Raw genomic sequence first — 26,667 nt, 5'->3', positions numbered from 1 at the left:
GTGGGAGGTGAACGGCTACAAGCAGGCGAAGCGGACCGGACCTCCGGAAGTGCGGCGACGCAACACCCAACGAAAAGAGCAACACACACCGACCTGCATCAAGGTCTATCCGTCGCCGTCCTTGCACCACGGAAGCTGAGGCGAGGGTACGAGTCGCAGCATCGACGGGATGACGGTGCGGCATGCCGAAGGCCTGAAGTTCTGCACACAGTGAGGCGTCTACGACAAGGCCTGGGCCTGCGGGAAGCAGCAGAAGAAGTGCTCCGACGATTGCCGAGGACTTGCGACGCCGCCACGGGAGGAGCTGCACCAGATGAACCGCACAGCGAGGCGGCCGGCCGCCATTGCTGGGCCATTGACATCGCGGCTCCCGGTGGTGGGGAAAAGACCGGGAGACTGACTGAGTAGCCTCTGGATCAGCCTGCACATCGGAGGCTGGTAGGCTGGCATGCACGCTCCAAAAACGGTCATAGGTTGATGCGGGTTGCTACGAACAGATAAGGTGCGACCCTCACGCCGCAGCGGCAACGTTGGGGGCAGTGGAAAGTCCTTGCTCGAGTCCATGAGGCAGAGACACTGCCAGTGTCTACACGGCCCGACCTGGCCCCATCAGTGACAGTGCAGAGTGACCAGGAGACGGGGGCAGAGCGGTGATTGCTCTCAGGGGAGGCAACGGAAACAGCGCATATTGGAATGGTTGCCCCTCCCCCCCCCCCACCCCACCCCCCCCCAGCCCCCTTCGTGTACATTGTTGGAAGGTGAGCAGATCCTATATTGCCGTCGCCCGAAGCCGCATGGGCAGGAATAGGACCGCGGTCACTCGGTAGGGCCACAGCTAGAGGCCGCCAACTACCCTGATCAAGCACTCTGAGTTACCAGCGCCCCAGCAAGGCACACAGTGGGTCAGGCACAAGCGGTGGCCTACTGAGGGCAGAGGGCTAGCAGGAGACAACTGGACACCCGAAACAGGAGGCAGTGCGGTGGACCCCGGGAGAGGGGCAGTATGCTGCGGCGCGAGACACGGACTACGGAGTCGCAAACAGGCAACTTCCGGTGCGGTGACTGAGGGATCCAGACAACGCGCTCATTGAACTAGGGGCCTCGCCCTGAGGGATTGACAGTACCACAACTCCTGCCAGCGTGTACGCTGGCACTCCCCTGGGTCGCACGGTCATCGGCGCGGTAGGCTTCTATTGGAGTGCCGTCTGCCCGCAGTGGACCGCTACTGGACAGTTCTATTCACCACGGATCGGAGTGCGAGGCGCAAACGCCATAACGAACACTACCATAGCATAAATTCCTCCCAGTGGCGCAGTGACGACGATCGTCATGGCAGGCAGGGGGCCTAAAAATATGTCCACGCAAGCCAAACTGGACAAATATGCTTACGAGAAGCATAACTCGCCACAAACAGAGGGGCGCACCGCTGCGGGCAAAGGTCAAGATGCAGAAGGGGCCAAAAAGGTGACGCTGGAGGACATCATGAAGACACTCTCCAACGTGCAAACGACGGTAGGATCAATCTCTACAGATGTGACTTTACTGAGAGCGGATTTCCATAAAATGTCGGAAGGGGTGGCGCAAGTGGAAGTGGTCACAAAATCCTTAGTAGAAGACAACTCAGAACTGCAACTAGCAATGGAACGCATGGAGGCGGTGACCAAACAACTTCAGGAGAAGCTGGATGATCAGGAGGGGCACTCAAGGAGGAACAACGTGCGCATTTTGGGTGTTCCAGAATCGGAAGGTAAAAGAGCGATGGACCTCTACATCAAGGACCTAATAAAGACTAAACTGCAGCCTAAAGGTCTGTCCCAATTCTTCTCCGTAGAGAGAGCGCATAGGGTGCCCGGCGGAGCACCGAAGCCGGGTGCGGCACCGCGTCCAGTACTGGCTCGGTTATTCAACTTTAGAGATAGGGATGTCATATTGCAAGCAGCACCAGTATCACCACCCATTAAGATCCAGAACTAAACGCTGGCATTCTTTCCAGATTACACGGCGGAAGTGGCCCGACGTCGGAAGACCTTCCTGGAGGTAAAGAAAGCACTGAGGGCGAAAGAGCTGCCCTATTCAATGTTATTCCCAGCGAAACTCCGGGTTGTAGTTGACGGAAAGACGTGGTTTTTCGACACGCCTGAGACGGCGCAAGACTGGCTAGACGTCTGGCGACACGTGGGGGCGCCTCGCCGCTCCAACAGAGGACAAAGAAACCAACAGACCGGATCGCACACGGACGCACAGACGTCGAGAACAGGAACTCAGGAAGGGTCATCGGAGGCGGGATCGGAGGATGGTAGGCAACAGCAAGGCTCCTAACTAACCACACCTCTGTAACTAAGACAATGTTCATCTCCGGTGCCGGACTGGCTGTCCTTGGACTCAAGGCGGGGAGAAGCTGAGTAGGGTGGAGTGACCCGCCACTGTTAAGAGACTATATACCCCAACGAGCAAGTAAGATGGTTTGGGTTGGATTTAAGCACTCTGCTAGGTTGGGGAAGCGGGCGGTGTTATGCCCGTGGAGCAGGGAGGGGGAGGGGAGGGGATGTTCATTTGTTTTGGTGCAGGATACACACATCACACCACGATCTGTCACAAACTGTACGCACAGGTTCCCGCATGGCGGCGACTACATTACACCGATGGCGATAGGAGAGCATGGCACGTTCATGCCACCTCATGATGGCACAACACTCACACTCCGCAGCCACTGAGGGCACGGCACTCCACATGGCGGTCCCCCCCCTTCGACTGCTCACTTGGAATGTGAGGGGGCTGGGTGACAAAATAAAGAGAGGGTTGGTCCTACAAGCACTTAAACGCCAGGGCCCTGCGCTAGTGCTACTCCAGGAAACACACCTTACAGGGAAAGCATGCCAGGCGCTTGACAGACGAGGCTATAAAATGGTGGCACACGCGGAGTTCACCTCGGGATCGAGGGGGACTGGTATTTTGGTGAAAAAGACCTCGCCCTTCATTGTTCTACAACATAAAGTGGATGATCAAGGCCGCTTCGCGGCAGTCCACGGACAGTGGGAAGGCAGACTTCTGAATGTAGTGTCTGTATATATCCTTCCGGCCCTCGAATCACTAGCGATGCCAGCACTGGGGGAGTTTCTACTGAACCTCCTGACGGGGGACACGATCATTGGGGGGACTTCAATTCAGTTGTGGACCCAACACTGGACACGTTTCCTGTGCGGTCACGCACGTCAGGAACATCCACCTTCCCGGGCTTTCTAGAGGCAATGGGCCTAGCGGATGTCTTGCGACACAAACACCCCACTACAAAACAATACACCTATCATTCAACGGTGCTTAATAGCTTATCCCGCATTGATTATTTCCTGCTACTTGGTAATGGCATGAGCGACATAGCTTCCATAGACATATTGCCCAGGGGGATATCGGACCACTCCCCCGTGGTGTTGACCCTATCCAGCTGGGAGAAGACTCGCGCGAGAATATACCCCATATACCCCAACTATCTGACGGTCCACAAGATCAAGAAGGACCTTAAAACAACAACCACTTATTATTTTGCTGAAAACGCGGCATCACTAACCTCGCCCTCGATCCTATAGGAAGCCTATAAGACGGTCCTGCGAGGGCAGGCCATTGCGTCCATACCGGGACACAAACAAGCGCACCGGCAGGAGCTTTTGGAGCTGGAGCTGGCGCTTCACGAGGCTAATGTGGCGCACATGTCAGATCCCACGACAGATTCCTCACACGCGCTGAAACTACGCCAGCAGCAGCATCAGGACCACCTCCAGTCAAAAGTCACACACGGCTCATAGAATCTACGACATTTGAGACAAGGCAGGGAAAATGCTGGCCTGGTTAGACAAAAGGGGAGGGAGCAGTAGAGGCACACAACAGATATTTACCCGTGAGGGTCAGATACAGTCGCACCCTGAAGAGATAGTGCAGGCACTAGCGGAACACTTTCAGGAAGTCTATACTCCAGAGAGAGATGTCACGGAACGGGCGGCGCGAGAATCCCTTAATCATATAGAAATCCCGATGCTCCCACCGGAAGCGGTCCAAGAACTGGAGGCAGATCTGACGGTGGAAGAAATACAACGAGCGATCCACATGATACAATCAGGGAAAGCTCTAGGCCCTAACGGGATTCCCATAGAATGGTATAAGCTCATGTCTGACAACCTCGGTATGCCACTGTTGGGATGTACACAGAAAGCTTGGCAGACGGTGTACTCCCGTTGGAACAACGCACCGCAACAATCATAGCCATTCCAAAGCCCGGTAAACCGCCGGCAGATTGCTCATCATACCGCCCGATATCCCTTTTTAATGCTGAAGTAAAGGTTCTTGCCAAACTACTGGCGAATAGACTGATGAGCCACCTTTCACTGCTGATCCACCCAGATCAGTCGGGCTTCATGCTCCATAGGAGCACAGCCCTTAATCTCAGACGTGTGCACTGAGTCTTGGTGCGAGCCCCTTCACTATCGGAGGCAGCGGTGATCCTTTCCCTGGATGCCAAAATAGCATTTGATTTAGTGGAGTGGGAGTACTTGTTCGCAGTCCTGTCCCATATGGGCTTCGGCCCCAGATACATTGCTTGGATCCGTCTCCTGTACACCAACCCAGTCGCTCAGGTCACCGCCAACGGCCACCTCTCACACACGTTCCCGTTGGCGTGGGGAACCCATCAGGGCTGCCCCCTGTCACCCATACTCTTTGCCCTGGTTTTAGAGCCCCTGGCGACGCTGATTAGGACAACGCCGTTGCTAAAGGGAATTAGATGGAAGTAGGGTTGGGAGGACCATGTATCACTCTACGCTGATGATATGCTGATATAGTTAACAGATCCAGACAGGAGCATCCCAGCATTCCTGACACTCTGTGACACGCACGGGAAAACGTCGGGATATACAATAAATTGGTCGAAACCAGTGATATACATGTTAAAGGGGCCGCAACCCTCGCTCACGGCAGATTGTCCGCTCATGCTAACATCGGGTTCCTTTAGGTATCTTGGTATACACATTACCGATAACGCGGCGGAATTCTTCGACAAAAACCTAAAACCTCCCTTGGAGCGTCTCCGTACAGACGTGAAACACTGGGCGACCCTACCGCTGACCCTCCTAGGGCGAGCGGCCCTCTACAAGATGATGGCACTACCAAGATTTCTATACGCCCTGGAAAATACCCCGCACCCAGTCGCGCCGCGATATTTTCAGCAAGTCACAGCATTGGTTTCCAACTTGTTGTGGAGTAATCGGCTGGCTCGCATTGCCCATATCAAAATGACCAGAAGTTGGTAGGAGGGGGGTATTGCTTTGCCACACCTGCAGTTGTACTACTGGGCGGCACAACTCAAAATTGTGAACTAATGGATACACGCATCGAGAGATGACCCGGCATACAGAACTGACAGGGCACAACTAGGAACTGACTGCATGCTCTCAGCACTCTACAACAGACACCCGGCTCAGAAATTGATAGGACCCACGAGACACACAACCATCTTGTGGCACACGGCACAGGCAAAGTTGGGATGGAAGGGGAAGATCTCTAAACTCACCCCGCTCTGGGACACGAAAGCACTAGGGCGCTTGAGACAAAGTAAGGGGTTTGCACAATGGAATAGCATCAGCATATCCACGGTGGGGGATCTGTGGGACAAGGGGACGGTGATCCCTTTCACACAGCTCCAGCAACAATACGACCTGGGCCTACACGAAACCTACAGATATGTACAGATCAGACATGCACTATTACAGGCAATACCGGCAGGCACTGAGGTACCGGAATCCTCGCCATTGGAGGATAGGCTACTCACTGATTACATACAGCAGGGTGCGAATTCCCTTACATACCGGAAATTACTGAATAACCTGACGGACCCTACACTGCAGCTGAGGGAGAAGTGGGTGGAGGAAATTGGAGAAATTGATGACTCGGAATGGAATGAGGCACTAGCATCCCCCAAGGAGGTGGGCATCTCGTCTAAATTTAGACGAGTACAATTGAAAATCATACACCGCATATACTACACTAGGCATTTGGTACATAAATTACATAGAGCGCCGCATCCATTTTGTCTTCGTGGCTGTGGGGAGGAAGGTACACTATTCCATACACTTTGGGACTGCCCACTCATAGTTGAACACTGGCGGCAGGTGATGCACACTATCTCAAAAACACTTCAGGTTTCCCTGGTACCAGAGCCGCGTAAATGTTTGCGGAACATTTGGGAACCGACCGACTTATCTAGACTCGGCCACATATGGGGCACACTAGCCATTATGGTAGCTAAAAGAGATATAGCGCAGAAGTGGGGCGCGTCTGACTTGCCCACGGTGTCGCAGTGGAGCAGGAACATGGACTTGTTGATGTTCACAGAGCGGGCGGTGTATGTGCTATGGGCCTGCCCCCGTAAGTGGAACAAAGTATGGTCTGCATGGAATGTATACAGAGGGGAGCTGTGTGACCCGTTACCAGAAGAGGTAAATGTAAGCTCAGATGAGGAGGGAGAGGGGAGAGTAGATAGGGAATGGGGGGTGGATGACCTAGGGGGTGAGATTGCGATATCCCACAAACGTAACGTAACTAATGACTACATCCTTTAAATACATATGGTGCTTCACAATGTGTCGCCACGGCTGTGGCAAAGGTCAATATGTGTGATTTTATATCTTGAACCCAGTTGTAGGTTAAGTTCACAATAAAAAATGGAAAAATGTAATGTAAGACCTGAAATGTTGACAAACTTGACACAGAAGGCAGAAAATCCAAACTTAATTGCTACGCCGCCGGACCCCAAGGTTGTCGGCAATGAGGCTGTGTATAAACCGAAAATGTTGAAAGGAAATTGCAAATGTCGCGGCCGGCCCTAGAGTTTGTAGGCCATACGCTGTGTTTTTTCTCGTGAAGATCCAATAAAGGTCTTTCAAAAAAAAAAATATATATATATACTTTCAGCTAGCGATTCTAATCCATTGATCAGTTATTGTTTAATTCACATTTGTGTTCGGTCACCATACATCATGGACTATTTGGTCAGCCCACATTAGCCACGGCTAACTTCACTGTGAATGATGGCATTCTGCTGTTTCACAAAAGGGCATCTCCACAAAGTAGTTACTTGAGTGCCAGTCAGTGTGCTTTTTGAGACCATCTAAAAATATTTAGATTTATAACTATTTTTGTGTATTATTTTTTCAAGATAGATGGGGACCTGGCAGCGTTCCCAACAATCAAGTTTTGCAAAAACCATAACAAAACAAACATCAACAAAAGTTAAAAGGTTGCTGGCCGATGCCAGACTTATTTGCTTTTCAAGTGTGTATTTTTCATAGCCTGATTAATTATCATTGAATTTCTGTTTTGTTTGCACCTGTTGACTGTAAAGGCAATTGCCAACTTTGTGTCAAAGTTTTAATTGCAAAGTTCTTTTCGGTATTCGAATAATAGCAGTGTGCAGTTCCCGAGAGGAAACTCGCCTCACCAAAAATACAGTTTAATCTCTTGACAGTTTCTCATTTAATTGTTATGATTATAGGCAACATGATTGCTGAGCACAAACCCTCACCCACTAAGCTTGGCAACGTTTTTCATTGGGATGTGCTCCTCGTTTGGCTGGCACTGAAATGCTCAACGGGTCCCAAAAGGGGCTCTTTGCTGTAGATCTTTTTCTAAAAATCCAACAAGGGCCCAGTCTGTCTAGCCCCAATATTATCAAGTAGATCGGCCAACAAAGGTGAAAAATAAGTTTACATTTAACTAAAGATACCATGGGAAATTCGTCTTCAATATCGGGAATCTCGCACCGCTTGGTGGTGGAGGGCTTGTGCTCTGCAACCATGTTGCCTATGTGCATAACAATTAAATGAGACAAATTGTCTAAAGATTATGGGTGGGATTAGTTTCCTCTCTCCCCGTTACTCCAAACTTTATTATTGCTATTACATGCCCTTGGGAAATTGTGTGCTGTACCTTCAACCCTCTGTTCCCCTCTTACGGATCAATCACGTTTTAGAAATTAGACAGCAGCCCTGTTTGGTTGGATTATGCCCACAAACTTGACACATGCATCTCCTGTCGTGAAAGTCCTTCTACGGTAGTAAGTGTTGTGAGTCTATAAGCAGTGATCCTTCCCAAAGATTTCATTCTCTTTTTCCAATGTATTTTACGTCAGGCATTCTTCAGACAGAACAACGTCCCCCAGGAAAGTCGCTTCAACCTAAAGAAGAACGTAGAGGAAGAGTACAGGAAGTGGAAGTCTATGACCATTGAGGACGACATCATTACACACTTCTCCATGCAGGGCTCTCCGCCACTGTTTCTGTGCCTACTATGGAAGATGCTGCTTGAGACGGATCACATAAATCAGATCGGCTACAGGTAAACTTAAACACTCTGACATAGATATTCTTTTATGTGTTTTTTAACCATTTTGTAGTGTTATCTTTTTCACCCCATATATAATATTTTTGATCTAAATAATCTTTTTACCCTTTGAAGATGGCTTCTGTGAGTTTGGTGTATGGAAAGTCATGTAAACAGGAGAGGCATTTTGAAGAAGACGAGACGCAACGCTCTCTGTTTAAGACATTAGACTAGTTGAAACCTGTCGCAGTGCCTTTGAGTGCGTCCACTTTCTTACATTCTTTTCACCATTTAAACCTTATTATTCTTCAAAGCAAGAGACATTAGCTTTTAAATGATGTGTTAGTCAAATCATTGGGGTTTCTGCTCTTGGTCTAGTTTCAGGTGTCTCAAAGACCTACATTTTTTGTTCATGGATTTATTTTAGTGCTTACGATCTGAAGGGTGTTTAGGTAAAGTGTTCCATGCAACAATGGTGACATGATTTGTTAAAATCACTGTAATAAATTCTCAAATGAGGCAGTGCCACAATGTCTCGAAAATAATAGGCGTTGCAGAAATAACCTTCAGCACATTATTAACCCATTTACATTAAACAATTGTCATGATTATAATTTTCTGTTGTTGAAAGCTTAAACCTGCACAGTATCACTAAACAGTGTTTGGTGAGTCGTGCAAAGTCCACCTGTATAGAAAAAAAATAGCAGAATAACACTTACTTTTGAAGGATAGGTAATTAGATAAATGAAGGCGGATTCAAAGCAGTTCAAGTGGGTTGTGACCAGAAACCTAGGTGTATCAGCTTTCCGTAGCTAACCTAAATGATGCCCTCATTATTAGAACCATAGTGATCTCTTACTGATCCACAAAAGAACATAGTAAATGCTTTCCACCATGCAAGAATAGACTGCATCAATGGAATTTAAACTTTCTTCTGACAAAAGTTGTGATGTGTATATGGTAAAGTTATAGAAGTGTGTAAATATACTTAGGGACTATACCATATAGACAATAGATCTATTTTTTGCTAATATCTTTGGTGCCATTTTGCGAATCTTCATGAAGTGCACAAAAAAAAGTTCACCATTGCTTGGTCCTGGAAAGCTTTGGGATGATCTGTCATGTGGGGGCTGAGAAAAGGGGGGGGGGGGGGGGTTCAATACTCAATTTCCCCATTCATTTTCTATAGGGAACTTAAATACAGCATTATTGTTCACGCTACAGTAAATAAGAAGTCCAGTCTTCAAGTGTTGTACACGATCTTCAATGTTTGAGAGCTACTTTATTCAAGGATCAGCTTCAATCCAACTTTTGCTAATCTAACTATAGCCAAAACGTATTTCTTCGCATCCATGACTTCATCAGGGCTGCATATCTGTGAAGACAACGGCTTTTAAGATTACCAATTTAATTGGTATATCCACTGTCAACCCAACATTTATTTCGATGTTGTCAAATCATCCAAAATAAGATCTCAATTCATATATGAGCTCCGTGAGTTCACTAAAGTAGTATTCCAAGCATAAACTTCCGAGTAGGGGTTTGCCGTAATGCTCACTCTGGGTGCCTTCACGTCATAGTGGGATAGCGCAATTAGTGATGAGTCCACAAACATTTACAGTATAAATTGACTGTATTTACATGTGCACCCATGAAATATGAATAGGATAGCCCTTGAGACAAGTGATTAGATTCAGTATGGTAAAACGGAAATGGTGCACAGGTTAATAGCACTTTTTTAGCAGTGAACATCACTTCATTTAAACAAGGTAGAAATTGTTTGCAACTAATGTGAGTGGCAGGAGTATGTTACAAATAAGTTGTGGCTTAAATCAGTCCTTTGGACAAAATATGAGAGAAAAATTAAAGCTATGTTTACAATACATTGTTTACCTGTGGGTTTCTGTGCATGCTGACATTAAAGAGTTGCCATGTAGTGCTATTGACAATGTTGATATAAACTGGAGATTTATATGGTACAGATATTTATTTCCAGGAATTCAATGAAAATTCTGAGAAATTGTACATTGTTGAAAAATGTATAATCTATGACTCTACAGCGTTCTGCTCACTTTCTCACATTCTTTTCACTATTAAAACCGTAATATTTCTTCAAACAGGAGTACTTAGCTTTTAGACTGCGATGTGTTCATTGTCAAATCATTGGGTTTTCTGCTCTTGTTCTATTTCCAGGTGTCTCAAGGGAATATATTTTTTATGCATGGATTGATTTTAGTGCTTACGGTCTGAAGGATGTTTGGGCAAAGTACACCATGCAACATTATTGACATGATTTTCTCAAATCAATGCTATAATTACTCCAATGAGACAGTGCCATAATGTATCCAAAATAATAGGCCTTGCAGAAAAATGTCATGAATATGTGTTCGGTATTTTACAAACATGCATTGTAACTGGTTAAAGCATAGATGTGAAGCTGTTGACTTAAAATTAAATGTAAAGCTGTTGACTGAAATTTCTGTTAGATTAGGTATTTACCAGGCCCATGTCATCAAGGTAAATGAGGGTCCTTGTCCTCCCTTGTCCATATGCGTGCCCATGCCTCATCACCCTTGCCCTCCATGGTCCATTATTCTGCCACTGCCCTCCTGCGTGCCCTGTGTGGTCTATTGTCCACCATTACCCTTGCTGTCTGAACTATGTGGTCAGCTTGCCCACCTTGCCACGTTTCTCCTGCCCTTCATTGTCCTGGTCTGTGTCCTGCACCCTATCCCTCCTTCCCTTCATGGCCCTTTGTGCTGCCACTGCTCCTCCTTCCTGCCCTCCATGGTTCATTGTGCTGCCAATCTCCCTCCTTCCTGACCTCCTTGGTTTGTTGTATTGCCGCAGCCTCTCTTGTCGGTCCTGCATTGGCTTGCTGCTCTTGCCCACCTCCCTCCTGCCCTATTGTATTCCACTGCACCTCCCGCCTGACCTACATGGTCCTTGGTTAGGACATGTAAGTCCGTCACAATGTGATGGGCGTATACACCTGCCCTGAGTGCCCCTGGTGCAATGATGTCTAAATCCCTGGTGCTGATTTTTGTTGTCATGGGCGAACCTAGATGACGCATGTGCGCCATGACATAGGCCTGTCCCACAGATTGTGGTCTTGTTGGACCGGGAGAGGCACTTAAAGTCTTTTCTTCATAGTGGTGAAAGGCTACTGCCTCTGCTAGGAGTACAAGTGCATTGGTGGCAGCATTCAGTTAGTGATCAGTAAAAGTGAACATGCCTTTTTATCTCTGTCATTGCAGTGAGGTCTACTGGCTCACTCTGTAAAGTTCCACTGCTGTGTGCTTAACTTACCTTTGGCCTACATCAGGTTTGTGTGTGTGTGTTTAGTGTGTGTGTTGTATGCATCTGCTTGGGTGTATGCTTGCCCGTGAATGGTAGAACACATGGAAGATTCTGGATTCATTTTGGGAGCCCCAGGGCTGATTGGAGGAACATATGGAGTTAGAGGCATCCGCCAAGACAGATTTATGGATTACTGCATTCCTGTGAGCTGGGTGAAACACGCACTGGAGTGAGTAGAGCCAGGCTGTGCTGCACAGTTTAAAGGGTGCTCTTTGATTCTGAGAGAAGTCAATGGAAGGGGGCCTGGGTACATGTCAGGAAGAAGATGGGCCTCGTAAGAGAATCCTAAAGAGTAGTGCTGAGGCCCTGGGGTAACCTTTTGATACTCATATCACTGTAGCTGACACGCAGGTGTGAACCTCTAGTCGCTCCAGTCTGATCACCTGTGCCGTGCAGGAGTTGGAGTCACTTCTTATGTGACAGACTGCTTTCTGGAGGAAGGGCACAGCAGAGGGAGGGCACTTCAAAAGGAAGCAGATTCCCCTCCTCCCCCTAACCCAAACTACAAAGACTCAGACCATAAATCATATTAGGTCTCTGGAAAAGAACTAAAAGAATAGGAGCTTGAGGCCCCCAAATTGACAACTTTCGAACAGCCATAGGGGCTGCGCGAGGATGGGAAGCTCCGCAAGACTTCTGACTGGCCAAGTCTGGAGACACAGGTCTGCAGGCAAAGTCTACAAGTCTCACTGCTGGGTGAGGGGGACATTACCAAGACCACTTACCTCTGGAACGGCAGTGTTTACCCACTTGCCAAAACCAGTGAGACCTGTGCGGAATATGAGAGCTGAATGGAGCAAGGTGCAGTGTATGGTCCTAGTGAATGAACCGGTATAAGGAGACAGCTGCTGCACCAATTTGGTCATTTCTCATGTGAAAGTTTGTCGGCGACCCGTGTATGACAGACTAGGGCCACCTTGAAATGAGCAATGTACTTTGCTGCATCAATCTGGTCGTTACCCATGTGCAGGTTTGAGTTGTTGACCCCTGTGCCTGAGGGAGCTGCCCTGAAGATTACCATGCCAATTGGGCTGTCGTCCATGTGCAGTGTGAGTCGGTGACCCCATATGCCAGAGGGGGCTGTCGTGAAGAGGAATCTGCTACTGCGCCGACCGGGCTGTTGCCCAAGTAAAGAGCGTATGTGGTTACCCCATGTGCCTGATCAAGTCACTGGAGGAAGACCAGGAGCACAGCCTGCTGGATGCCATCTTCATGAGGAGAGGCCGCCATGGTGATCCTTGTGGGCCCGAACCCTGACTGAAGCTAGGAACCAGGAACCTCTGACAATATCACCCTCCCCCCCCCCCCCCAACCCCTTCCTTGAGGATTAGACCAATGGAGATTTACCATTACTTTGGAGGAGTACCAAGGACCCCAAGCCACAGCCCCTCAGAACCCCCATTGTGATAATCAATCGAGTCATTCATTGCAGCTGTCGCACCTGCGAGACAGACACTCTCGGAATTTCTATCGGGCAAGGCCTACTGGTGGGGGTAAGACTGAGCTACGGGTCGGAAGGGACTGGGGGGAACTTGTCTGTCAGCTAGCACTTCGGCGCTGGAACACTTCTGACTTTTCTAACGCAGTCGGAGTAGGATTCCCGAGACTCTGACTGCTGAGACTCGGACTGCTAGTGGGGGTCTAACCTGAATGTCGGCTGTAGTGAATGGGGAATTTCAACCAGTGAGAGGGAGGTGGGATTTAGGAGACTGCCATTAAATACTAGAAGCCAAACCTTAGGGGGCTGTGTGTATTGTTTATGTATGCCATATTTTGCTTTCTGTTCGTATATAAATACTACTTTTGTCATAAAAGAAAGTGCTATTGAACGTATTTTGTGTTGTAAGCCTGTACTCATCCCCTGTTATCTACCTCCCTCTTGAATAGCCTTGGACTGTTTTACCTGCGCTGCCAGTGAGAGTCCGGTGCTGAAGGTGGACTAGGCCCAGTTGCTCAGGATCCATAGTAAGGCAGGCCCTGCGACATCAAGAGTAAAAGGCCTCAACTCCCATGGTTTGTGCCCAATAGCTCCTGTTTGCCCTGTGGCACTCTGCATGGGGTTCTGACATCCATTGTCTGGCAATGCTCCACCCGTGGTGTGTTTAGTTTGATGCCTCTGCCCCCTTCCCCTGGCCTCCGTTGCTCGGGTCCATGCCTTTGCCCCCTCACTCCGCACAGTGTTCTAATAAACTACTAAAGTGCTTAAATTCCTTATATATGATAAAAGTGTGACACACCTGAAGTCATCTTGATGGAATCAAAACTGTAAGACCTAGAGCATTGAATTCGAAATTAACAAAATGTGTGTTTTTTTGCTCATAGAAATTGTGGTTAGTGTTCCAGAAAGCTAAAATGAGGGCACATTTTCTTAGTTCTTAAATTGCTACAAAGACATTTTAAACTAGTTGCCATGTTTTTTTTTTATCCAGTTGATCACTTGATTATTTGTGCTTGGGTTATTTAAGCTTTTTGCATACTTATATCATTGGACTATATCTGGGGCTAACTTGGGGTGTTAGTGGTGCTACATCAGCTCCTTATTATTGGGTGGCCATGTTTGGAGATTTTGTGTTATCAAACTCCCTCATTTCTTCATTTACTGCAGTATCCCCTGTAGCTAATGCTTTTAGTTTTAACGTTTTGATTCTGTCAAGACTGTGGCCTGTTTTGCCACATTTTTGTCCTAAATAAAGAATGTTAACACTCTAGTTGTTCCTTAGAATACTGGGATAAAGCTGCATTTAATCACCAGTTACTTAACTGTCATACAAAATGTGTTATATCGACAAAAAAGGGGAACCGGGGAGGGCTATTTTTAACATGGTCCAGTGTATAAGCCCTGATACTATGTTAAACCAAGAAGATACACAGTTCCCCAAAGAAAGGGGGGGTTTTCCTTGGGAGTAAGAGAACCAAGCAAATGAGGAGAAGGGGAAATTCCCCTTTCGGAACTAAAACCCTCACACACCCAGCAAGCTAGGTGTCATGCTTCATCATCTGGGCTTTGCTCCTCGTCAGACTGGCAATGCAATGTCTGACGGGCACCCATAAAGGGGCTCTTTATCGGAGATCTTTTGTTCCTGCCAGTTGGTGCATGTGGGTATGAGGGTTTCAGGTGAAGTCTAGACGTGCAAAGTGGGTGATAGTTAAAAAAGGTTAGGTAATCCAGGACTTAGTCTTTCCTGCCCTTGTTAAAACCACTTGAGCTGTGCCCTTCTCTTTTGGTTCTCTGTACCCTTGAGAACCCCATATTTGGTATGCACCTTTCCAAATACTTGTCTCATTGTTATTCGCCTACCAACGGATAGTTTTTATCCCTACCTTTGACAGACCTCCTCTCCACTTACACTACAAGAAGGCCGCCGCTTTTGACTGTTGTCAATTGTGGGCTTGACACAATTGATTCTCCAGGCAGAGCCATAGTTATCACTATGACCTTTCATCTGCACTGTTGGATGCCGCTTATTGGTTTTTTAAGTGATGTCCAAGCTAGCTTGATGGACATGCAACTTGATGTTTCCACTTTGAGACGGCCCTTGAGCACTTTATGGATAGCCGTGCCACAATGCGGTCTCAGTCTTTGGGTCTGACTGCCTCCCTGGCCAGCCGCACCCTCAGTTTCACCCCCTTTGGGGCTGTGGGACGGGTATTCCATACTACCAACAACTGCACCTGGTGCAACAACCCCTTATTCCTTCCGTGCGTGGGACCTCCGTACCCACAGATCACATTGTCAACAGAAGCAGCTTGCTGCTCAGTCTTCCACAGCCCCAGGCCTCTTTAATATGTCCATATTGACACACAGCCACCCCATCAGAGGAAAGATTCAGTACTTCATGTGTGGAATGCATAACGTTTGAGAAGTAGATGTTACAAATAGCTCAATGTGGCTTTGCACGACCATTTATCGACTAATTATTCCCTCACCTGATCCACCATTGTCAAACGGGTTACGGAGGACCATCTGTCCCCTTTCCAAAAGAAGGGTCAGGCTCTGTTGGCCAAAGGTACAATAGAGAGGGAGCTTATACTAAAAGTAGGTTGTGGTTGTTGTTCCTGGTACTTCTGGTGCTGAAGAAGGACTGAGGCATTTGCCATATTCTAGATTCTCCATATGCTTTCCCATATGCTTTCCTGCAGAAGGACAAATTAAAGATGCTCACCCTGGCCCAGGTCTCCTCTGCCCCCTACACTGGATACTGGATGGTAGCAATGAACCTGCAGAAGGCTTATTTTCACATGCTCATCCTGAAAGGCAACAGACACTATTTGTGGTTCACGGTGGGTCAGGATCATTTTCAGTTTGTTGTGCTTTCTTTTTGCCTCACCAGTGGATGTCCTCATGTTTCAACTTCTGTCCTTTCAGTGAGGATGACTGAAGTTTCTTCAGTTGATTACCTCTTGCATCCTGCTGATCAAGCATGGCAGATGGCATATACAGGCTCTGCAGTGGGACCTAATGTCACAGTGGGCTCAACATCAGGGGACTCTCTGACCTGGTTCAGATTTCTGACGAGACAGAAAGACCAGCTGTGGTGGCTGTACTGCGATTGTGTCATTGGCAGACCCCTCTCCGTAATCCACCCAGAGATGATGGTGGCCGATGCATCCCTTCTAGGTTAGGTTGGCCACCAGGGTCAGGTGTAGATCATAAGGCTCTGGTCTCTGTCAGAGGCTCAGCTCCACATCAACATCATTTGCTGGGCGTTGAAAGCCTCACTCCCAACCATCAAAGTGAGGATGGTTCAGGTTTTCACAGACAACGCCACCTCCATGTGCTACTGCAACAAGCAGGGCGTGATGTGGTTGTGAACCCTGGCAGGAAACTTTGTACTTCTGATGGCTGAACACCAGGGAATGTCCCCGGTCGTGCAGCACCTAGCAGGATCTTTGAATACCCGGGTGGAGGAACTCTGCTATCAAAGTCTTGCGGTTCGCCAATCCTGAATACACCCAGATATGGTCCAAGATCCCTTTCACGAATGGGGAGAAGCTTGGCTCAAACTGTTCTCCATTGTAGAGAATGCATTATGTTAGCACTTCTGTGGGTTTGTGTTTCCAAAGAGTCTCTCACTTAGAGACGCATTCCGCTTATAGTAGAATTCAGGACTCCGGAATTCCTTCGTGCCGATACTTCTCATACTCTGACTACTGAAGATTAGGAACAACCTGGCCCAAGAAGCCATTCTAGTTGCTCTGCTTTGAGCACAGAGAATTTGATATCCCTCACTCCTGGGCATGTACATCGGTTCTCTGAATAGACTAAGGAGGATCTCCTGTAACAGCAGCAGGTCCCTGCATCCAGGTTTGCAAACTTTCCACCTCCATGTTTGGAGACTGAGCTGCAGCAGTTGACTGCCTTTGACCATTGTCACAAAGTTGTCGGTTATTTTGGCAGCCAGGCGCCCCTCAACCAGGTGTGTATACGCCTGCTGTTGTGGCTAGCTTTGCTACTAAACAGATGTACCCACTTCATGCCAAGCGGTCTGAAGTAGTGTTGTCCCTTGCACAGGAAGTGGAGGGTTGGGACAGGTTTGGTTCGCTTGCTATTTATGGTTTGGTATTGGGTACGAATGCAGAAAATGTATTTTTGAGATTCACGGAGGGAAGCTACTTCAAAAGAACACGATCTAAGACGGTTATGGCCGCACATAATATATGGAAAGGGTTTTCTAAAAAGGTGGGAATAGGGAAGTACAATGTATACACTAGACTAAAAGATAACCCCTCCCTTCCTAGTGAGGTTTTTTCGGGAGCTGTCTTTCAAGAGTGGGAGAGGCGGGGGATAAGAAAGTTTGGAGATATGTTGGGTCTTCATGGTATATTACAATTCACGGAACTACAAAACAGTTATGCTTTGGATACAAAACATTTCTTTAAATACCTTCAAATAAGAAGCTGCATACTAAATAAACAAGGGGGTACATCGGGATTCGAAAGAAATGTGGTTATGGACCTTATAGAAGGTGGCAGTGATTGCACTATTAAGAGGTTTTATTTAGAAATGACAAAATTAAAGAAGGATGATTTAGAGAAATGGATAGATAAGTGGACTATTGATTTAGATATAGGCAGGGATATCTTTACAGAGTCATTAGAAATGGGGAGTAAAATGCTGTGCTCATCCTCCCTTCAGGCCCAACATTATAAGATACTTTATCATCTATATTATACACCCGCGAAGATTGCCCAGTGGGGAGGGTTATCTGGTACTACTTGTTTTAGATGTGGTAGTACAGATGCTGATCTGCTACATATTTTTTCTGTTTGTCCCCATTTGGATAAGATGAAACAGGATATTGAGAATTTTTTTCGGAATGCACTGTCAACAACAATAGAGTTAACTAACACCAGCAATTATGTTATTGGGGATAGATGTCGATGGGCAGTCGAGTTGTAGAAATTTTATATTTGTAGCAATGGCGATCATGAGATTGTTAGTGGCTTCTGCTTGGCTTGATCCTAACCCTCCATCATATCATCAATGGTTAGGCAAACTATTGTCAATTCAAAAACTGGAAACAGCCATATATGCTAGGAAGGGAAAAAAGGGTAAGAAATTGGGCATGCAAATTTGGGGTCCTTTTATTCGATGGAAATTAGGTACTGATTGTTAAAAGATTAAGAACTTGTCTAGATGGATATTTGAATATGTATGTATGATTTTGTGTTCTATTCTATTTTACTGTAATTATTGTGCCCTGCTCATGTTATAAAGAAAATGGGGAAAAAATCTTGAATAAAAAAAAAAATTTAAAAAAAAGGAAGGCATTTCTTTGGGAACTGTAAAAGAGTATCTGTTGGCTCTTCCGGCCTTCCTACAGTTGCAGGATCAGTCCTTATTGTTTAACTCACCTGTTGTGATGCATTTTCTTAAGGGTTCATAGTATTTTGTGACCCTAATCCTTTTGTTATGCCCTTTTGGAACTTATATTTGGTTATGATATTCCTCATGTATGCTGTCTTTGAACCTCTGCACAGCTGTCCTCTACCAGTGCTTATCCTTCAAACAGGCTTTCATGTTTCCATAGCGTTGGCCGGGTGGTGAGCATGCTGCCAGCCCTCTCTGTCAACCCACCATACACCACTTTCCACCCAAACAAACTTGTTCTAAGAACTCAAGCGTCCTTTTTTCTGAAGGTAGTCACCCCATTTCACGTTGGGCATAACATCACCTTTCCAGCATTCTTTGCTGTGCCTCACCCCTCTAAGGAGGAGGAGGAGGAGAAACTACGTCGGCGGGATCCAAAACTGTCTCCCAGCTTCTATATAGATTGTACTAGAGAGTGCCTGCTGGACAATCAGCTGTGTGTTGAATTCACTGTAGCAAAGAAAGGCCAGGTAGTGCAGAAGAGGACAATCTCTTGTGAATTGTACTCTGTATTAAGATCTGCTACCCATTGGTCAACACAGGGAGCACCACTGTCTGGACAGCCAGATCCGTACAGATTCACTTTACCTGCTCGTTCCTGCAGGGCTTTTTCATTTGAGTCAGTTCACAGACCCATTTATGGGAGGGTGCCGCTCGGTATCTGTTCAACTGGTGACTATTTAATGGTTAGAAGGCTCTATCGGAAGTAACTTACCCTCAGTAACACAATTTCCGATGGAGACTCTTATCTAACTGCTGATTCCTCAGTGGCACTCCCATTCTCCCTGTTCTGTGAATTGGACTATTTACACCGAAAAAGGTCCCACTTTAGATACCTATACACTGGCCACATCTAAGAGTGGGCTCCCCATCTGTGGGTGTGGACGAGTCAGAAAGTAATCGATGGTAGGCGCACACTTGTGGCACCAATATAGGGCCCCATGCACAATTTCCGCAGTGGCGTTGATACAGAGCTGCATATTTTCACCAACCGGTGCGCAGCTGTACTGCTGAAGATTTTCAAGATCCAGTCTTACACCTGGGGAATATTCAAATTCGAGGAATCTGCAGGTAAATAGAGGACCAGCAAAGGAGTTAGCGCAAGTAATTTGTTTATCAATACACTTTTTTTTTTTTAGAGGATGCTAAAGAAGGGAATTTCTATGTTAAGATATATATATATATATATATATATATATATCTATCAAGAACAACCAGGGTTGTTCGAAACGCGTTATCCTCGATCGCTTGCTGTGCCACAATAAATACCGAAACAAAGGACTACGGGCTCGTTTGAATTCTTGTTGACTCACCGAATTCTGTTGCTATATATATATATATATATATATATATATATATATATATATATATATATATATATATATATATATATATATATATATATATATATATATATATATATATATATATATACATATATATACATATATATATATATATATATATATATATATATATATATATATACACTGAAAAAAACATAGGTTTGACACCAGTTATAGTTAGCTGGAAATTTTACTGACATAAAACCATTGAAATTCCCACGTTATAGTTAGTTGGACTCACTATAACTCGCGCGCCCGCAATGCACTGCTGATGATGTCACATATTACATCATTCATGACATGGTTAGTGACATCACTGATGACATCTCAAATGACATCACTGATGACATCACTGATGACATCACTGATGACATCTCAATTGACATCACTGATGACATCATCCAGTGTCTGTGTGTTTCTGTAAAGTTAAATATGTTTTACATATTGAAGAGTGAGTGTATGTATGAGTGTCTGGATGAAGGATTTAGTAGGTGCGTGACTGTATGAGTGAGTGTGTCTTAGTGAATGCATGGGTTAGTGACTAAACTGTCTGAATGTGTACATCATTGTTTGTTGTTGTGTAAGCTGCTGCATGTGAGAGTTGTCATATATAAATGACTATATATAACAGCCTGGGATTGCATAAGTGACTGTATCTATCAATATGTACTTGTATCAGTGATTGTAAAAGACAGTAAGTATGTGTTAGTCTATGTTTAAATAAGCAAGGTTTTGTGTGTATAACTGTATAGTTGTGGAAATGGGAGTGTGATTGATTCTTTACATGACTGACTAGGTGTATGAGTAACTCCATGGATGAGTGGCAGTGTGTGAGTCTCTGTATAGGTGTATGAGTGCATATATTGGTCTTGTATTGATGAGTGACTGTATGTATGAAAGATTGTATGGGTGAATGAGTGGATGTGTGTGTAGACCTAGAAATCAGTGAGTGCGTATGTGGTAAGTGGTTTTACTGTGTCAATGGTTTCAGGTATGGTAGTTTGTATTTAACACTAGGTGTATCATGTGTTAGATTAGAGTGTGAGGAGGTGTATTGTATTATCACATGGATGATGTCATCAGTGATGTCATCAGTGATGTCATCAGTGATGTCATTTGAGATGTCATCAGTGATGTCATCAGTGATGTCACTAACCATGTCATTAATGATGTAATATGTGACATCAGCAGTGCATTGCGGGCGCGAGAGTTATAGTGAGTCCAACTAACTATAACGTGGGAATTTCAATGGTTTTATGTCAGTAAAATTTCCAGCTAACTATAACTGGTGTCAAACCTATGGTTTTTTCAGGGAATTTAATACGTTTTTTAAATGCTAATTCCTAACTATAACTGGTGTGAAACCTATGGTTTTTTCAGTGAATTTCATAGGTTTTTTTAATAGCTAATTTCTATAGCTATGAAATATAATATTTTTTATAATGAATCCTATATTGTATATTTATGTAATACTATTTTTTTTATGTATATTGTTCATGTTTATTTATTTTTTTGCCCTGTAGCGCTCCCGGTGCGCGTACCGGTGAGCGCACCGGTAAGCGCAGTTGCGGCACGACCCGGTGCGCGTACTGGTGAGCGTCCCTTTAGCGCTATTGCCGCGAACGAAAACATCATCGTGACGTATCGCGTAGCCACGTGATGCGTCTTATGACGCACGGCGTAAGCGCACCCGGAAGCGCCCGAGCGCATACGATTGCGCAACGTAAGCGCCCCCGGGCGCGTAGCGTAAGCGTGTCGGGTCATGTGACCGGAAAATAACACTTTTCATTGGTTCAGAACAGTTTTGTTTTCCAAATGATGAAAGCCCGGGTCATGTGACCTGAAAATAACACTTTTCATTGGTTCAGAACAGTTTTGTTTTCCAAATTATGAAAGCCCCCACATTTTTTCCTCATTCTCACTTTGTTCTTTGAGTGAGGAACACCTGTTTCTATTCATTGAGATATGGCTACAGTAGTAGCAGCAGCAGGAGCATCTGCACCACCACCACCACCAACACCACCACCAGGACCACCAGGACCACCACAACACCACATTGGAGAAGAAGAAGAAGAAGAAGAAGAAGAAGAACTACTGCCTGAAGATAATCCCCCCTATAAACCGAGAGAGCACATTGTGTGGGAGTTTTTTAAAATCCCAAGGGGCCTAAATAAAGTCAATGCGCCAAAAGTGACATGTCTGATCTGTGGCTCTATACTTTCCAGGGGGAACCCTAACAAAAAGTATTCTTTTGGCAATTATACCATGATTCGCCAAATGCAACGCAGGCATCCCAACAACTATTCTGCGGCAGAGGTCAGAGAACTGACCAGAAACCCTCCCCAATCTTCTCCCAGCACCTCCAGAAGCAAACAACCCACTCCATCGGGTCCAGAGGCAAGGGAGATGGTCCCAAACCCAGTTTGGAGATTTTAAAATAGTTTGCATATCTTGCGGGACTACAATTTCCTATGGAGAACAAAGCAACAAATTGATGAACCGTGCTGGAGACAACCACAAGTGCAAAAAGAAACCTTAATTTTTTCCTTTTTTTTTTTTGCTCCAGTTGAGCCGTTTACAATTCCCTGTTTTTTGTTCGTCCCAATAAAAAATACAAAAAAAATATAAAATTGTTCATAAAAGCCAAAAAAAGTAAAAAAAATTCAAAAAAACAATAAAAATATAAAACAACAAAAAGAATAAAAAAACAGTTCTTTTTAGAACTACCTCCAATTTATAAAAAAATGATACATTTTTTAAAAACTCTCATTCTTTTTTTTCCATTGTACGCTCCCCGGTACGCTCCCCGGTGCGTGTACGGGGGCTCACCCCGCGAAAATTTTATGGCCCCCCACATCAAACCTAGGGGGTCAGGGGGGTCTACCCTGCCCCCTTTTGGTCATTGCCCCCCTTTGTTTTTGCCACCTCTTGTGTCTCGATCCTACCGAGACACAAGATGGCGGCCGCTCCGGACTGTTTGGCATGTTGACAGACACCCGAGAGCCAATCAGCTTTCCGCTCGCGAACTCTCGTAGCGCGCTGGTACGTGCCCCAGTGCGCCTACCGGGGCGCGCTTATAGATATATATATTTTTTTGAACCTAAATTACTCAAAATCCACTGGAGCACATATCTTGAGACATAGCAAAGGCACATCGGGCTACCAGTCCCTACAATTTTGCCAAGTTTGGTGGAAATCCATTCAGCCGTTCGGGCTAAAAGTGAGTCCAACCGCCCTATGGAAATTAACATGGGGAAAACACGTTTTGGGAACCCCCTTTTATCTCGGCCCCCGCTTCACGAATCCCCCCCAAACTTTCAGGGAAGGAGCGGAGCTGGCCATTTTCTTTGAGAAATTCAGCCAATTCCGTCCATCAACGCCAAAGTTGTTCCCAATAGAATGTTGTGGATTTCCTATGGAAACTAGGTCCTAACTATAACTACCCACTGGCGACCGATATATATATATATATATATATATATATGTGTATATACACAAATCCACGTACTATACCAGTACCACGCACTCCACACAGGAAATTATGATTAGTACTCCGTCTGTATGGTCATATTAGGTTTTATTCATAAACCTTAAGCCAAAAAAGAAAGGAAACCCTACGCGTTTCGGCGGATGACCGCCTTGCTCACGGCGTTGTATGTATATATATTTATTTGTGTGTATGTATGTGTGTGTGTGTATGTGTATGTATGTGTGTGTGTATATATATATATATATATATATATGTGTGTGTATGAATCCCAACTCCTCCACAGAAAGAAGAGCAGAGGCCACAACGGGGGAGTCCTTAGGAAGTAGCTTTATTGTATTTATAATGGCGAATGCATTTCGGCGATTTTATGCCTTCCTCAGGGCCCAAGATGTGTTGCACTTCCTTCCACATTTCGCCAAATGACCAGTCGAGCCGCCCCCTCATGATACAGCAGAGCGGCTCCGCCCCCTGATAACATGGCGCTCACCTGTTTCAGTTCCATGCAGGATGGTGAACTGCAAATCCCAGAATGCCGTTCCCAATTCCAGGTATGTAGCGCTATATAATTTTGACACAGTGGTTTGGGCGTTGTCTGACTAGCAAACGGGAATTCAAATCGTGCAGTCTTGAAATAAAAAACAACGGAGCTCTCCCTTGAGTCCCCACGCCGCCTCAGCCTGCCAGTCCAAGTGTTAATAACAGCAGGGGCAAGTCTGTAGAACATCTCGCCCAGTGTCAGGTCAAATACCTGACAACTGCTCCATCTTTCACTGAACGTCTTGGCGGGCTCCGGAGCAAATCAATCCCTTGAAAGACAAGCATTTGCAATGCAATAGGTCTCGCAGTTGTGCGACTTTAAGCTATTGGCATTGTAAATGGCAATGCCTTTTAATTACGTGTTGGTTTTTAAAACATAAATGAAAGGCATTGTCATTTACGATGCCAATAGCTTAAACTCTTGCAAATGCGAGACCTATTGCATTGCAAATGCTTGTTTGGTTTGGCAACGTCGGATACAATTTACTATCTGAAATTTGAGGCTTGAAAGAAGCTATGTATGGTAGATTGAATGAAAGAGTCCAATTCTAGATTGTAAGAGTATTGTCCTGATGGAGTGACTCATTTAATGGTCTTTTTTGTGAAGCCATTTCAAGCGGTGACTACTGCAGCTATTGCTAGATTGGGGAAATATATTATGCAACAAGCTGGTTTTGATTTACAACAGTTTAAAGCACATTCAGGGAGAGGTGCAATGGCAAGCCAAGCCTTCTGGAAAGGTAGAAGGTTTGAAGACATTATTAGAGTGGCTAAGTGGTCGAATGCTTCTTTTTTCACTAAACATTATTGCAAGCGAATTGAACATATGCAAACGTAGTGCTAGAGGGCTACCAACATGCATTATGATGACCTCTGGTCTCGTAATGAAATAGCAATTCTCCCGGGAGGGGCGAGCATTATCCCGTCCGCCTCTCCCTGTTTCAGTAGTAAGAAAAAGATATGTATATAAGAAATTTAAATATGTAAGTGTGAAGAACAAGATAACATTATTGCTAGTTAATCCAGGATTAATCTTCCCAGAATAGAAGTCATTTGTTTCGGGGCATCTGCATTCCTTTGCAGCACGTGTTTAGAGGTAATGTTACTGCAAAGCTGCCTTTTGGTGTGACCCTGTTTTGGCACCTCGACACCAGGTACACAGGTACAACAGCTTGTGGTCAATAAATGTATAGTTGCCAAGACAACATTTTGCAGTTATTGAAATTATCACGAGACCAACTGTGAATAATTGTAATAAGCCAGGGCTTTCTCAAGGCTGAAGGCGGGGTAGTGAGGTAATAGGAAGCTAGGTATGTTAAGTGGGTGGTGGGTGGATAGGGAACGGGTCAGTTGGAGCGTCATGAAGTTGAAAAGGAGTAAGAAGGTGCGAAGTTCAGAAGAAGGAGTAAGATAATGCGAAGAATACAAAGGATGAGGAGAAGGAAAGGTAGACACGAGTTGCGAGCGGAGAGAGAGGAAAGACTATAAGACACAACCAGGATAAGTGGTTGATACAATGTGGGGGGGGGTTCGTGGGTGACACATATTGAAGTCCGGGGTGTATTGGGGAATGTTGAAAGTGAGAGGGGAATTGTGACTCAAATGACGGCAGAGAAGGGAAGGAAGAAAAGGTAAGTTGAAAGTGAAACAAGACGGAGGGCATTGCTGTGGGGAGGGGGGAAGAGAAATGCGACACGGCCGCAGCAGGGGGCGGAGCGGGGTGAGCGGCGATGAGGGAGTGTGAATAGTGTGAAGCAGCAGGGGCCTTTGAAGTGAAGCTACTCTTCACTTCATAGGTGTGGGAGAAGTGCGGCTCAGGCAGAGCGCACGCTGAGGGAAGCTTGTGGGGCGGAGCGGGAAGAGCTGCTGGGGAACAGATGGCTGGCGATTTGATGCTGTGCACGCGCATTTTAGGTCAATGCGCTTGCGCATTGACCTAAAAGCGCACGGGCACAGCATCAAATCGCCAGTTAGTTAAAGTCTGTTTAAGCCCCTATAGTCTCGCTCCGCTCAATGCGCATGGACAGGTCGCGAGACCTAAAAAACAAAGCCGAAGCGTTACCAGTGTCCTCCGGGCCACTTGTGAGGCAGGGGCCTCTGTTGTTACGTCTCTGGCCACCGCAAATTACTTGAATCCCAACTCCTCCACAGAAAGAAGAGCAGAGGACACAACGGGGCAGTCCTTTAAAATATATATATATATATATATATATATATATATATATATATATATATATATCCTACTGGCGGTCGCCAGTAGGTATATATAGTTAGGATTTTTTCTCTATGGGATTTTTGAAAATTCTATGTCTAATAACTTTGGCGTTTGTGGACGGAATTGGCTGAAATTTTCAGGAAAATGGAACATTTTGTTTCTGAGCAGCCCCTGAAAATTGGGGGGGGGTTCGTCAAGGGGGGGCCGAGAAAAAAGGGGGGTCCCAAAACGTGTTTTTAACATTGAGTTTTCCATAGGGCGGTTGGCCTCACTTTTAGCCCGAACGGCTGAATGGATTTGCACGAAACTTGGCAAAATTGTAGGGACTGGTAGCCCGATGTGCCTTTTGTAGGTCTCAATATATGTGCTTCAGTGGATTTTGAGAAATTAACGTTCAAAAAAAGATATACATCTGTAACAGCGGACCGGGCAGCGCTCCGGTTCGCGGACTTTTCGCGCAACGGAGCTTTGTGAAGCGAAGCTG

At 45.8% G+C, this 26,667-nt stretch overlaps 1 protein-coding gene across 3 annotated transcripts in view; it reads left to right on the top strand.

Moving 5' to 3' along the window:
* The window catches only part of MED23 (mediator complex subunit 23), a 684,519-nt gene that overhangs the window by 431,253 nt on the left and 226,599 nt on the right, over window positions 1-26,667 (top strand). For all 3 annotated transcript variants that reach the window (XM_078649215.1, XM_078649213.1, XM_078649212.1), the window contains one exon: window positions 8,174-8,379. In XM_078649215.1, coding sequence (XP_078505341.1) covers window positions 8,174-8,379 — 206 coding nt within the window. The remainder of the gene's footprint in view (window positions 1-8,173; window positions 8,380-26,667) is intronic.

Source organism: Lissotriton helveticus, chromosome 6 (genome assembly GCF_964261635.1).
Source record: "Lissotriton helveticus chromosome 6, aLisHel1.1, whole genome shotgun sequence".
NCBI lineage: Eukaryota > Metazoa > Chordata > Amphibia > Caudata > Salamandridae > Lissotriton > Lissotriton helveticus.
The sequence above is the reverse complement of the archived record's forward strand: the minus strand, read 5'-3'. Positions and strand labels throughout refer to the sequence as shown.